A 15,718-nucleotide genomic window follows, 5' to 3' on the forward strand; every position below is an offset into this window, starting at 1 on the left:
ATGTGACAATATATTTCAAACATGAACAATGTTTTCAAATATATTGTCAACATGTGTTTTTGTTGGTTCCCTGCTCCCTCATTAAGAAAAGCATAAAATAAACGTATGCTTCTCGTTTGTTTGCAAGCGAAAAAAATGCATTGTCTTTTTTTTTTTCCTTTTGTTTGTGTTCTGCTTGCTTTTGTCACCTATAACATTCCAAACATGTCTTGCTTAATTGGCTTATTTATTTTTTATAGTGTCCTTTGCACTTTTGATCTACTGATGTCATATGAGATACTTTAGCTGTAGGCGTATTGTGCATTCACCTTTTATTTTGTTTTGTTTGGCGTGCAGCTCCCTGTGGGCAAAACATCACCACTGAGAATGGAGCGGTGGTCGCTCTGCCTGCATGTAAGACGGGCGCCTGGATTGTCCCGGCCATCATGGCCTGTTATCTGCTGGTAGCCAACATACTGCTGGTCAATCTCCTCATCGCTGTCTTCAAGTAAGTAAAGCATCCTGATCTTGTATATGTTACAATTCAATCTGTTTGGGAAGTCGGTCTGAATGATACTTTTTTTGAATGGGACTGCTGACTCTTGCAAAGTGGAAAGTCGCATGTAGTACTTGTAGCCGTAGTAGTAATCTGGTCACTTCCTGTTGAAATCAGGTCACTTCCTGTTCATTTTAGGCCACTTCAGGGTCAATTCCTGTTTGAATTAGGTCACTTCCTGTTGATTTTAGGCCACTTCAGGGTCACTTCCTATTGATATCAGGGCAGTTCCTGTTTAAATCTGGTCACTTCCGGGTAACTTCCTGTTGATTTTAGGCCACTTCCGGGTCACTTCCTGTTGAACTTGGGTCACTTCCTGTTGAAATCCAGTCACTTCTGGGTCACTTCCTGTTCATTTTAGGCCACTTTAGGGTCACTTCCTGTTTAAAGTAGGTCACTTCCTATTGATAATCAGGGCAGTTCCTGTTTAAAGCAGGTCACTTCCAGATCACTTCCTTTTGAAATCAGGCCCCTTCCTGTTAAAATTTGGTCACTTCCTGTTGATTTTAGGCCATTTCCAGGTCACTTCTGGGTCACTTCCTGTTCATTTTAGACCACTTAAGGGTCACTTCCTGTTGAAATTAGGTCACTTCCAATTGATATCAGGGCAGTTCCTGTTAAAATCAGGTCACTTCCAGATCACTTCCTGTTGAAATCAGGCCCCTTCCTGTTGAATCTCAGGTCACTTCTGGGTCACTTCCTGTTGAAATCTGGTCACTTCCAGGTCATTTCCTGTTGATTTTAGGCCACTTCCGGCTCATTTCCTGTTGAAACAGGTCACTTCCTGTTGAAATGAGGTCACTTCTGGATCACTTCCTGTTTAAATCAGGTCACTTCTGGGTCACTTCCTGTTGATTTTAGGCCACTTCCGGGTCACTTCTTGTTGAAATCAGGCCACTTGAATGATACTTTTAAATGTTTTTTTGTTTTGTTAACTTTTTTCTGTATTAATAACATATGTGTAGTGTTTGTGTATTCTGTTGAAATTGTTTAATAAAGTTATATGAATTAAAAAAAAGATACTTTTAAACTAAATAGAAAAAACTGAATTGTGTCGTGACTTTTGGGACACCCTCTATTGTACTAAAATTCCTAAAACTATGTAGAAGTTTGGTTTATTTATATAGTGCCATTTCACAATAGTTAGTTATCTCAAGGCACATTCCTCACATGAAGCAAAACCAAGTGATCGTGTCAACTGTCGTCTGCAATATGATCTAATCATCATCCTGCTACTGTGACTGTGACATCATAGCAACACGTTCTTCGAGGTGAAGTCCATCTCCAACCAGGTTTGGAAATTCCAGCGCTACCAGCTCATCATGACCTTCCACGAGCGGCCGGTCCTTCCGCCGCCGCTCATCATCTTCAGTCACATCACCATGGTGCTCAAGCACCTGTGCTGCCGCTGGCGCAAGCACGACGACGACGAGAGGGACTATGGACTGAGTAAGTGGCGATGAAGCGCTGATGTTTTAGAGCAAAAATGGAAACAATTTGGTTTTAAATGAGCTGCGAGGGTGCGCTTGGTATCTCGCTTAAAGACACCTTTTGATTTCTTCATTAATTGTGGTTTGTTGGTTTTTTTTTGTCCTTAGAGATGAACTATTAACTGACTTTTTTTTTCTTTAAATAATAATTTCTTTGGGGGGGGGACATGACCAGATACCTTCTTTGAAAAAAAAAAAAAAAAAAAAGTAAATTATAGTTTGTGTGCCGTTTTTGTATCATGCTGAGTACGGGTCGCCTTATCCATTGAGCTTTGCAAGTGCAAACCTTTGAAAGCTTACATTTACAAAACTACGACATTAACTCATTCACTCCCAGTCATTTTCACTGAAGCAACCCCCTTCACTCCCGGTTGTTTTACTGGATTTTGACTGATTTTGCAAGGCCCACAGAATATTGTGTTCTGTTGCTATAAAAACATCAAAACTACCAAAAGAAATATTGGAGTCTCTTCTTTCATCAAAAAAAAGTCTAAAAGTCTTCTATCTGTTTCTGTTTTGCAGCAATTAGCATTAGAATATTGCAAAGTTTCATCATTATTCACAAACCTATTTAGAATTGTGAGTAAATTAGTTTTTTTTTTTTTTTCAACATGGTCCTGATTAATTTCCTTTGCTCTAGTGCCATCTGCTGGCCGTTTGTGTCATAACCATAACTACCTTCTTTTTTTTTCAACCGTTATTTGCAGTTAAGAGGCTGCGACAAAGCCTTCTGTGTGCTCTAGCATTTAAAAAAAAAAACATATAAATGCGTCTTTGGGACACTTAAAACATTTCAAATAGAACGTATTTATACGTTTTTGGCAGCAAATGAGTTAACTGCCTTTCTTTTTTCAGATCAATCTGCACGCCCCTCATTCAAGACGTTCGTTAGTACGCCACCCTTGTAACGCCCTCCAACTTTTTTTGTCATCCGCAGAGCTTTTCATCACAGAGGACGAGCTGAAGAAGGTCCACGACTTTGAGGAGCAGTGCATAGAAGAATACTTCAGAGAGAAGGATGACCGATTCCACTCGTCCAATGACGAAAGGATCAGAGTCACATCTGAAAGGTTTGCTTTCGTTCATGTCATTACATTGCAGGGTGGATGTTAACGAGCGTTTCTATATTCTCGTTAGACCTCATGATTCAATAATGCGCCGTTGCAAATTGTATGGAAGTGATTGACTGATTTGCTGCAATTAGCAGAGGCCATCTTGATTTAGTCTCACCTCATTTGTGGTAGAGCCACGTGATGAATTGATTGACTCCTTATGCCACTTTCAGCAGGAAGAAGACAATATTATTATACGTTCATAATTAATTTGATAACTTCAACATAACCCTAACCTTTTGTATACAGCAATGCTTGTTTTAAAGTGCTTTATCAATAAAGTTGTGTTGATATATTTTCGAACTCACTGTTGTCAGGGTGGAAAACATGGCGATGCGTCTTGAGGAAGTCAACGAGAGGGAGCACTTTATGAAGGCCTCGCTGCAGACGGTTGACGTCCGCCTGGCGCAAATGGAGGAGCTGATCGGACGGATCGCCGTGGCCTTGGAACGCGTGACGGGCGTCGAACGCGGAGAAGTCAACAAAGTCCGATCGCGGACGTCGTCCGACTGCACCGATTCGCCGTATATCCTCCGTCAAGGGGAGTGTGCGGACGCCGCCTACATTCTTCGCCAAAGCAGCTTCAACAGCACGGAGGGGAACACGTACCGCCTGCAGGAGGCGCTGGAGTGCACCGCCGAGGGCTCCATGTCCCCGCCGTCTCCAAACGGCACGGCGCTGCGTACGAGAAGCCATTCGTTTTACGTGAGAGGCGGCGGCAGCGGCGGCGGCAGCGGCGGCGGCGAACGCGCCAGCGGCGCCGAGCGGGCCGACAGCTTCTTCAAAGAGCGCTCGCTTAGTCTCAATCGAGCCAACAGCTCGCAATCGGTATCGTCGTCCGCCGCCACCAAAGAGTCTAAGCCCCTCCCCCTGGCGACGCTGTCAGTTTCCCAGCAGCACCGCCCGTCATCGTGCATCGATATCTACGTCTCAACTTCTGAGGAGGTGGCACCCGCCGAGGTTTTTCTGGATTCCCTGCGTGTGGTCCCGCCCTTCCTGAGAGAGGTGTCGCTGCAGTCTGACACGGTCGAGGCGGTGCTGCCGGGAGGCCGCGACTCGGGTCGCGCCACGACCAGCGGTTTGGGCGACAGGCACTCGGAGGGCGGCGCGGCCAGCGGCGGGACAGCCGCAGCCATGTTCGATGACAGCGCGGCGGCCGATTTGTCCTTGTGTTCGGCCCACCTGTTGCCGGACACCGGCCTCCCGCCTTGGGACGCGGAACCGTCGCCGCCCCCCTCGGCCGGGCCGCTGGAGCGCTCCAAGAGCAGCCGCCTCCTCACCGCGGTGGGCGCGTCCTTCCTGGAAGAGCCTCATTTGGTCAAGTCCCACAGCCTCATGTTCACGGCGAGGAGCAGCTACGGCGGACTGGGTGCGGGCGTCCAGGTAAAAGCTGCCGAGTACACCAGCATCACTGACTGCATCGACACGCGCTGCGTCTCCTCGCCGTACACCCCCGTAGAACGCTCGCACTCCCCCGGGTGCTCCACGTCCTTCCCTTTCGATAAACCCTCAGACGTTAGCTCCTCTCATCCAGAGAGAGAGGCGGAGCTCAGTCACACGGAGTCCGATCCGGAGGACCCCGAGGACCTGATCCCAGCCTCTGGCACCCCTCGCCTGGGGACCCTCGGCGGGGCCCCCCTCTGCCCCCCTTTCTCCAGGCTGGAGCGAGCGAACAGCTGCTCTTCAGACGACTCCCATCCCTCGCTCACGCTGGCCCCTCCGCACAGGAAGAGCCTGTCGGTGAGTGAGAGGATGGAGAGGGGACCGGGTCCGGGGGCAGACAGGGGGCCTGGGCCCGGGGGTCGGGGTCTGGCGGGAACCAGAAACCCCTTCCTCAGGAGCAAGTCCGGGGCACGGCCTGACACGGCCAAGACTGACAGCCTCTCCATGAGGAAGCTGGCCGCTCCGTCAGCATTCCGCAGCTTCGAGAGACAGAACTACACGTGACAACTGACGAGACGCACACACACGCGCATCACACACACCGAAAGGACCGGGGAAGGAGGGAAAGCATGAAAAGCAGGACCGCCTTGCCCTTAGATATCCAACTGAACCAGATCTGCACCGCATTCGGGATCATCAACCGGAGAGTGTGAGCGGGTCCGTCCGTGTGCCGTCAGAAAGCAAGCGCTGCAAAATGTCCATTAGGTTTCACCTGCTCCCTTTTTGTAGCTAACTTAACTCTCAGTGGAAGCTGCTTGTGCGCTGTATGTCTTCCACCCAACTACCTTTTACATCTTCTTTGCGACTAAGTCACGTTCACGGAAGGACAGAAACTGGAACTACAAAGGTAAGGCAAAGATAAGGAAGTAATATTGTTAAAACCACACAAAAAAAAACGGATTTCTCGTAGCATACACTCTAAAAACAGTTGGTAACCCAATTATGGATCAAAAATGGACCGATCCACTTTATGGGCCAATTTGACCCACATTTCCGGGTTGTTTTATACAAAATGACCCCATTTTTTGACCCAAGTAAAGGATCTGACCAATATTTATGAGTTGTTTTACGCTGAAAGACCCATTTCTTGACTCAAACTTGGGTCGATGGGTCAAATCGACCCAAGTTAGAAGATCGATCTATTTTTGACCCAACTGTTTTTAAGAGTGTCGTTTTCATTACATCACAGAACAACAACACAATCATGTAGCCGCTTCCTCGCGAACTCCTTTCACAATCATGCAGCGCTTCGTTGTTGTCATGGCAACCGCTAACTTGACATCCATCCATGCGCTTATCCCGTTTCGGCCGCCGTAGGGTCATCAATTGGGACCTTTTGTGGGAATTGGCCCCGTGCCAGCTGTGCCAAAATCAGCTCCACGCGCTCGTTTCTATCTTCTAAAGCAGTCAGCTGAACAAACTTTATGACAGGTAATGTGTCGGGTTTTTACGCAATCGACGCGTGCGGGGGGATCCGAGCAGTAAACACAAGGACAAATGGCCGCGTGATAAGACGTGTGTAAAAGAAGGAAATGTGACATGACTGCGCATACGTTCATGCGTTTAAACCGTTTTCAATCGGCTCCTCTTCACCTGCAACCGAAATGATATCTACCCAAAGAATTTCAGTCATTACATTAAAGTCCAAAAACATGCGCATTAGGTTCATTGAAGACTCTAAATTAGGTGTCAAAAGTCTCAAGAAAAAAAAAAGGAGTCATTAATTCAGGGCCCACTTTCACCCAAGTTTGATCTTAAGTGAGCCAGACCAGTTTGATCATGGCCTAATAAGATTTTTTTTTTTTTGTGGCAAAGAATTACATATACAATATAGTATATATATTTTTTTTAAATGAGTGGGGTTTTTTCCCCATCAAATCCGGAAGCCAAATTTTAGAATGTCATCTGAAATGTTTTCAATGCGCCCTCTAGTGGGCAAAATTTACAATAATTAATTTTAGTGAATAATTGTTGTGTCCTCCCAATTGGAACCAATTCTCGCTCACGGGCCATATGTTTGACACCCCTGCTCTAAATTTTGCGTAAGTGTGAAATGTGATTGCAAATGCTTTTTTGCCTTTACGGTCTGTATGTGCCCTGTTTTTTTTTTGTATGTTCCCTGCTAATGGCTGCGACACCTTTGGAAGACCAAAACTGCCAACATTTAAAATAAATAAATGGATGACTAAAAATGAAAATAAAAACAGATGTAAAACATAAAATTAAAAATTTACAACCAAAAAATATATATATGAATGGAAATAAAAACAAAATATATACTGCATATAGCCATAAATAACTAAAAGTGAAAATAAAAAAATAAATAAAAAAAGATAAAAAAATAAGAATAAATATATATCCGTTTTTATTTTCACTTTTAGTCATTTATTTATTTATTTGGATATTTATTTATTTTGAATTTTTGTGGTCCTCTATATTCCCCATCTCACCCGTAGACACCTGAGATCAACTCCAGCTCTCACACGCGACCATAATGAGGATAAGCGCTTTAGAACATGGATGGATGGATTTTTTTTTTTTTCAGGTATCGAAAACGTTTTCTTTAATAAAACTGCAAGCTGCATTCACTGTGAAATCTGATAGCAAGCGTCCTTAATATTCATTGAAGGTGAGGTCTTAAATGTAGCCTTTCTTTTTCTAAGGTTCTAGATAATGCTGCATCTACAGAATTATTTCCCCCCATATCACTATCATATTAATAATGTGGAGGCCCTCCCCCAAAATCATAATGGCACTGCCTCTTTATTCATCCGACCTGAACAGGAAGTAGCCTAATAAGTCACAAACACAAATATGGCACTTTGTCACCTTCAAATGTGGCCTTGGCAGAGGTCTAGTGTATATTTTTTTCATAAATATATAGTCATTATAGCATTATGAAATTGTTATACTAAGACATAATGGTGGTCTAAGAGAGTTTTGCACAGTACTGTTCATGAGTGGCGTCAAATAATTGGAGGACTCCCTCGTCAACAAGACAATAAAATAAAAGTAGACAATTGTTGAATTTCGAGCAGTAAAAAGAATGAAAAGGAGTGTCATTACATCTTTTATTTCTTTTCCTATTCTACTGAAAAAGCTTTAAGTATAATACCCTTTTTCACTAGTGTTTTGGTCAAGATGAGATGGGAGAAATTAACTCATTCACTGCCATTGACGGCTATAGACGTCAAAAATTCATTTGAACTATTTCTTCTAGTTTTTTTTATTGTATTAGAACAGATGTAAAATTTGTGATTAATCGTGAGTTAACTAGTGAAGTCATGCGATTAATTACGATTAAAAAAATTATAAAAAAAATTAAAAATATATAAATTAAAATATATATATTTTATTAGGGGCATCGGGCAATTAAATTTTTTAATCGTAATTAATCGCATTACTTCACTAGTTAACTCACGATTAATCACAAATTTTATATCTGTTCTAAATGTAAAAAAAAAAAATCGAGGTTTTCATACTCTTGTTAAAAAAATAGTTCAAATTAATTTTTGACCTCTGTAACTGTCTATAAATGTCAGTGAATGAGTTAAAGGACCAGTGTGTAGAATTCTGTGTTTTTTTTTTAGGCTAAAGCTAAACAGCCAACTGCTGGTGAAGGATTGAAAATCAATTGCGCAAAAAGTGAGCCACGCGCACACGTGAAAGTGCCTTCCAAACACCGCTACATATCACTGACGGGTCCGAGCTCAGGTGCAGGATCAGAAGGACTTGACGTAATTGAGGGGAGGTTTGCTCGAAAGAGAAACTTTTGGCCAAGGTTTGCGTGTGCGTGGCTCATGCCTGTGGTTGACTCCGAAGGTGCCGCACAAGACGAAACTCATCACTTTTTCCTTTGGTTCTGCACAACTGCAGCACGGCGGGCCCCGTTTAAAGGGACTATCTGTAGATACAAAGGGCTCTTTTTAATATGCTCATTCTTCAAATGAGGACATAACTACAAATATTCAGCTCATGTATAGTATCAGTCATTTGATGTTTCATTTCAACCGCTAAACAATTCAAATGCCTGTTTGACTTCCAGAAATAATGTATAACCTCTTGATATTTGTATTTTTTTTTTTTATGAAAAAAAAAAAAAAAGGACAACCACATTCACTACATGCTGACGCGTGTGTATTAGAAATATTTGAAATCGTTTTTATCATACGATGAAAACTTGCCAGGATACCAAATTTTCAGGTGCCTTTGGGGCATGAATGAAGTAGTTCAGTCACATACTTCTTCTTCTTCACTTTATATGCCCCCCCCCCCCCCCCCCCCACAGACACACACATCATAAAAACGGAAATATTCATGACTGATGTAAGCATGTGGCCTCAGCGCAGACATCTGCTTAAGCTCTTTTAAGTGTACAAAGTGGATGCCTTGTTGGAACGAGCTGGCAGTAACCGTGCTTGTATGGACGTCGACGGCGCATCGAAGACGACGCATATTTGTGCTTTTTTTGCATGGAGAGATGACGTCAAATGGGAATACGGACTCCGTTTAATGATTTATTTTAGCGTCAACCTCTGCAGCTAAACGACCACACGCCTCTCTTATGGAAGACACTCAGTAGATATAACTATAAACTGCATTTTGTTTCTACAGTGGAACCTTTAAAGTTGAAAGAAATCTGGGATCTTGCACTTGTTTGGTTTGTAACCATCTTGAAAACCCGCGTTCGGTGGACAGCTCATTGCGATTAACAATTCAACATTGTTAACTGGGCATAGAGATCGAAATAAACAAAATGACTTGCTTATTAACTCGACAATGTGCAATTTCTGAAGAAACGGTAAACGCTGAGCAGTTGAAAGTTGGAATGGTTTGAATCCGTGAATAAATGTAGAAATTGTAGTGGGGGGGCAGAAAGGGGTAAGGTGTTAAGAATCAAGTCGGCTATGAAGTCAGGTTTGAAGGATCAAGTAGGGAATGGACTAATAATCATCTCTAAAGGGAAATGAATGAGTTAAATTATTTTAATATCACTTTAAAATGATGTAAATGTGTCATGTTGAATCTGCCATTAAGAATGAATGCTGGAAAATACGGTTACAAAATCGAGAATTGTGGGTAAGGCGTGAATATTTGGAATAAGAAGAATGGCGTAAATATTTGGAATATCTTAAAATTGGAATGACAAGAATCAGATGAATTATGTGGAAGTAGATAAATGCCAAAAAATGGGAGGAATAAAAATAAAAAAAGAAGCTCACAGCCTTCACACAATTATAAACTTTTTGGTGAGAGCCGGGTTCCGCCCTGGACTGGTCGACAGCCATTTGCAACTCATTCACACCTATGCAAATTGTGGAGGCTTTAACAAACCTAACATACGCGTTTTTTGGAATGTGATGGCCGAGTACCTTTTAGAAACCCTACCCAAGCACGGGGAGAACCCTACGAGAACGGCTGTAGATTTGATCTTTATAAAGAAAAGCAGACAGCGAGTAAATATTTGGCAATATTAAATAGCTACATTGGATGGATCCATTTATTGTGGGAATGCTGGAAGCAATAATTTGTCATTTAACTACAATAAAAAAAAATAAAAAAATTCACATAATCTATCTTTCAATTTCCTTCCTTAGCATTCAGCTATTAACTTTCCCACGCAATTTCTGCAGAAATTGCACTTAATCTAGTCCAGCTAATGAGCTAATGGTGTAATCTAACTCACAACGGCGGCTCGCTATTCTCACATCGTTCAAGTTTGTAATCCTACTTTATATTGCCAAAAGTACTCTCTTGAAAATTATGTTCAATCGCTTTCATAGTATGCTACAAAATGGCTTGTTTACGCTGTCATTGATTAAAATTGCATCATATATTGCATAATAATATGTTTGCTAGCTCGCCTTAGTGGCTAGGAGCTAGCTGCTAGCGGCAAGTAACGGAATACCGGTAGTTTTTTTAAGGCAGACAACTTGAACAAACGCTAATAAATTAATTAATCTGGACATTACCTTTGACGCTAACAGCCTGACACAGTTGCAGTTCGTACCGCTCCGTTTTTAGCAAAAGCTTACACATGAACTGAATTAGCAGGCAACGTGCTACTGTAGTTTCAACTTCACTTTCAGTCTGTGGCTGATGATGATTTTGGCAAAGTGATTCATTATCCTGCTCTGAGTCTTATTCCACGAATATTTGACTAGTGCTGGCACATAAAATGTATTCTTGCAAAAAAAAGAAAAGAAAAAAAAGTGAGGATTAGTTCTTCTTTAAGGTGCGGTAATTAGGACTGAATTCCGACGCTGGCATGGAGAGTTGGACTAAGATACATTATGTGTAGCTATTTGATTTTTTATTTTACCTTTATTTTTGTGTGAAATTGGATACTTTCCTACACGTTAGGATCTCTTAAAACGCCACACACACCACACCGTTCATATTGACGACTTTATAAATCAAAAACCAGTATTTTAGTTTATCAAATTATTCTTTTTTTAACCAGATTAATCACATTTTAGGATTTTGATCAATCACTTAATTAAAAAGGCTTTTTATCAAAATGTTTTGGCCATCAACTTTGGCGACCTATTGTTATATGTTAATTCTTTTTTTTTTTTAATTATCCACTGCACACTCTCATCCTCCTTTTTCTAATCAGGCAATTACTTACATAATTTAAAATGAAAAAAAAAAACTCCAGTACTTTAACTCATTCACTGCCATTGACGGCTATAGACGTCAAAAATTATATTTAACTATTTCTATTATTTTCACATTTCTTCCCACTTTTGTTAACAAGAGTATGAAAACCTAGATTTTTTTTATTGTACATTTAGAACAGATGTAAAATTTGTGATTAATCTTGAGTTAACTATTGAAGTCATGCGATTAATTACAATAAAAAATTGTAAACGTCTGACGCCCCTAATTTATAATAATCTTTTCTTCGTTTTTATTAGGGGCATCAAGCGATTCATTTTTTTTAAATTGTTATTAATCACATGACTTCAATAGTTAACTCACAATTAATCACAAATTTAATATCTGTTCTAAATGTACAATAAATATTTGTTTCCTAGTTTTTCATACTCTTGTTAACAAAAGAGGAAAAACATTTTAAACTAATAGAAATAGTTCAAATGTATTTTTGACCTTTTTAGCCGTCAATGGCAGTGAATGAGTTAATCAGTGAGTTAACGCTTTAACTTTGACAGCGCAGATTTTAGCGTAATCACTGGTAATTGCAGTTTGCGTCATGACCACCGAATGTCTGGGGTTGAGTGCGGTGTGTCCCGCGTAGCTTCACTTTGATCGCGTTTCAAGTAAAAGCCAAAAAAAAAAAGAGTAAAAAGAGTTTCTTTTGAGGTTCCACTGTACATGATTGAAAGGGAGAAGCGTGACCCCAAAGTCAGTGCTCAGGGACAACTAAGCTAGTAAGCATATCAGGAACGAAGGTAATAGAATAAGTTGACACCAAAAGATGAAGAGTCGAAGCTCGCACTAGTAGCCGAGTTTAAGTGATGAAATCAAAATACTTGACTGTGACGTCTTTGGGAATGACGTCCAAAGGAATGTCGCCACTCTGTTCTCACGTCTACAACAACAATTGAGAAGTTTGAGGTCTTTTTTTCCTGGAACAGACAGCTGCCTCACGTGCGAAAGTGAAGGTCCCCCCCCCCCCCCCCGTTTTTTTCCCTTCTTTTTGTCTTGTTTTTAGCCAAAGAAGCTGAGCGGTGTTCTCGTGACTTGCGGCGTGCACAGCTGATTCCTCACTGGAGGCAGGCCTCGTACCGCTCCACTCAAGTTTGGAAACAGATGTCTGGGTGGAGGCTTACGTTGTGACTTGAACCCTTACAGCGCCACGATGCTATAAATGTGAAATGCTAACGAGGGGCGTGTGTGTGTGCGCGTGTGCGCATTGGCCTCTTAGCATACACACATTCTCTGTGTACAGTATTTTCTAAACTATTTTCCTAAAGCGTTGGCCTGTGAACGCACATTCAGCGCGTTGAATTCCTTCCTTGCGATGCTCGAGTTAAGAGACGTCCTTTCCCTGCAATAACGTCCGACCCGGCGGCCTCCCCGGTCTCACTTTATTTATTGAACCAAGACCTTGAAGATGCATGCAGTTCTTCCACTCAGAGTGTACAGAGATGACCCGTTAAGGCAGAGAAAGAGATTATTCTATGAAATCAAAGTAGTGAGTATTTGGATGCAAATACAAATCTGTATTCTTAAATGTGAATAGGATCGTGTCTGGCATGCATTGGTAAATAAACAAATAGATTGCCAAACCGACAGCCATGTGCTCTGTTTGTGTTTGTATTGTGTGATGTGGGAAGTTTCAATATTAAAATGTACGTGTGTGCCTCTAAAGTAATGTAGAGTTGTTGAGAAAAATACATTTAAAATGCAGTGTTCCCTTGTTTCTCATGGGTTCATCTTTCGCGGCCTCGCTGTTTCGCAGATTTTTTTACAGTGTGCTTTTTTTTCTTTTCTTTTTTTACAGTGTATGCCGCAAAAAAATATATATTATTTTTTTCAGGAAAACATACCGGCCGGAAAAAATGGATCAATCGCCGTTATATTTTTGTTTCTCAAATAAATGTTTTGGATATTAGTTTAATTCTATTTTATTGTTATTTTTATTATTATTTTTAATCTACACTGACAGTGTAATTAATTAACACTGACAGTGTATAGGCCTACTGTGTTTAAATAAGATATACAGTATGTCAGAAAATGTTAACGCCTATCAAGAAAAGTGCATGTATAAAGTGTGTGGTGAGGTGTTAGCCTTAAAACATATATAATGAATGGGGGGAAAAAATAGTATAACTGCAAAAACATTTAGAATAAACGAAAAAAATATATGCTGTGTTGTATAATTAATAAATTAATAAAATACTTTTAATGGAAAAAAATTACCGTACAAATGAAAAAAGAACATATATGATGAATAAAATAGCATTCATAATAAACTAAAAATTATACCAAAATTGAAAAAAAAATTATATATATATATATATAATGGGGGAAACCCCACTGATTCCCATTATCGCAGGTAGTTTTTGGAACGCGACACCCGCGAGAAACGAGGGAACACTGTAAATACAAAATAAATAGTAATTCACCAATTTAATGTGAAAATACATTACATGAATACAACAAATGTTCAATATAATAATCTTGACAATGTAAATGCTGCTTATTAGCTCACAATGAAGAAGTGGGACCTTTGTGGACCCACAAGCCACACTTTGCAGTCTCAGCCAACATAGGCTACCACCAACTGTGTGAGCTTGTGTGACCCAGTGGCCCTTTAGAAAGGAACACGGTGTCCCACACGCTCGCGCGCGCGCACACACGCGCACACACTCTTCATTGCAGCATGTGCTGACAGTCAACAAGCAACGCGATGACGACACACTCGTTTTCTTGACCCACATTTGCACCTCACACAACTCGGCGCCCAAAAAAAAGAAAGAAAGAAAGAAAAGAGAGACGGGGGTAGACGGGCCTCTTCCTCCTTTCCCTCTTCCCAGGAACTATTTACAGCCTTGGAGGAAAAGGAGCAGAAACAAGATGACCCAAGTTACAAAGCATAATTCCTAGAAGTGTGGGGCCACGAGAAAAAGGGGCGGGGCTTTGGGTTAGCTACTTTCAGAAAGGAGGGACGCGCGGTGGCTTGTGGGTGTGCCATTTTTTTTTACTGAGATTGATTGAAAAAGGCACGCTCAGTTACCACCGTACTTAGTTCCTTATTTATTTTTTTCCCCTGTACTTTCATACAGATATTTATTATGACAGTGTACATTACATCCCAAGTATTATACTTAACATAACGGCCACTTCACATATAAAGTAAAAATACATTTGTTTTCCCCCAGGGTACCCGAACGCATCCCAAAACGTCCAAAATGTGTGCGCGCTGAAACTTTACACAACCCCTTTCACCTTCCATGGGGTTTTCTACGAATGTTCCCCCCCACGAAAGAAGCGCCCACTGTCTTGTGCAACACAACGCCCCCACCCGCACCCCACCCCCTCCCCACCAGTCTGTGGCCTTTGCTGTATATCATACGAGACCAAGTTGAATGTATGTTTTGCCTGTCAGACAAAAGCAGCAGATGCACTGCACACGTGTTAGCATTTAGCAGGGGCACATATGGATGGGAATGAGTCCAACTCTATTTTTAGGTCACAAGGAACAACAGTATATTAAAACGTGAAAGGACGTTACAGTCCATGCGGTTAAACGATAAGATGTTTAAATGTGAGAGGAGTTTAACTGCATGCATTTTTCTTAAGTCAGATATTGTAATGCTGTTAAGGGGAGGGGGCATAAAAATACTGGACCGTTTTAACTTATTCACTGCCATTGACGGCTATAGATGTCAAAAATTAATTTTAACTATTTATTAGTTTCACATTTTTTTCCACTTTTGTTAAGAGTATGAAAACCTATAACTTTTTTTTACTGTACATTTAGAACAGATATAATTGTTTTGATTAATTGTGAATTAACTAGTGAAGTCGTGATTAATTACAATTTTATAAAAATTATCGCCCCTAATAAAAAAAGAAGAAAAGATTATAAAAAATTAGGGGTGTTTTTTTTAATTACAATTAATCACATGACTTCACTAGTTAACTCACGATTAATCACAGATTTGATATGTTCTAAATGTACAATCAAAAAAATGTCTAGGTTTTTATACTCTTGTTAACAAAATAGGGGGAAAAATGTTAAACTATGAATGAATTTTTGACATTTATAGCCGTAAATGGCAGTGAATGAGTTAAAAGAAAAGATAAATATAACTTTTTCATTTATTTTTTAAAACACTTTTGCCCATTAAAAAAAACATTCAACTCAAAATGTCAAAGATGGCCATTTAGATGTTAGGAACGCAACTTTAAGCCATTAACACTTTGTTATTTTGTACAATATTTTTTTTTATAGGTTTTCATACTCTTGTTAACAAAAGCGGAAAAAAAGGGAAACTAATAGAAATAGTTCAAATGAATTTTTGACGTCTATAGCCGTCAATGGCAGTGAATGAGTTAAGATTGTAAATCTCAATGAGTAAAAAAAAAAAAAAAGTTAAAAAAATTAAGAACCCTGTACAGGGAATTACAATATCAAGTGTACGGCAATTGTTTTTCATCATTGC

At 40.6% G+C, this 15,718-nt stretch overlaps 1 protein-coding gene across 1 annotated transcript in view; it reads left to right on the top strand.

The window, feature by feature from the left end:
• trpm3 (transient receptor potential cation channel, subfamily M, member 3) overlaps window positions 1-8,646 on the top strand; it is a 152,519-nt gene extending 143,873 nt beyond the window's left edge. The window contains 4 exon segments of the mRNA XM_086075100.1: window positions 337-487; window positions 1,791-1,984; window positions 2,963-3,095; window positions 3,455-8,646. Of these exon segments, the coding sequence (XP_085931226.1) occupies window positions 337-487; window positions 1,791-1,984; window positions 2,963-3,095; window positions 3,455-5,084 (2,108 nt within the window). The 3' untranslated portion in view covers window positions 5,085-8,646.
• Window positions 8,647-15,718: the final 7,072 nt, after the last annotated feature.

The sequence above is a fragment of the Leptonotus elevatus genome, chromosome 5 (genome assembly GCF_054856555.1).
Source record: "Leptonotus elevatus isolate MCC_2025b chromosome 5, RoL_Lele_1.0, whole genome shotgun sequence".
NCBI lineage: Eukaryota > Metazoa > Chordata > Actinopteri > Syngnathiformes > Syngnathidae > Leptonotus > Leptonotus elevatus.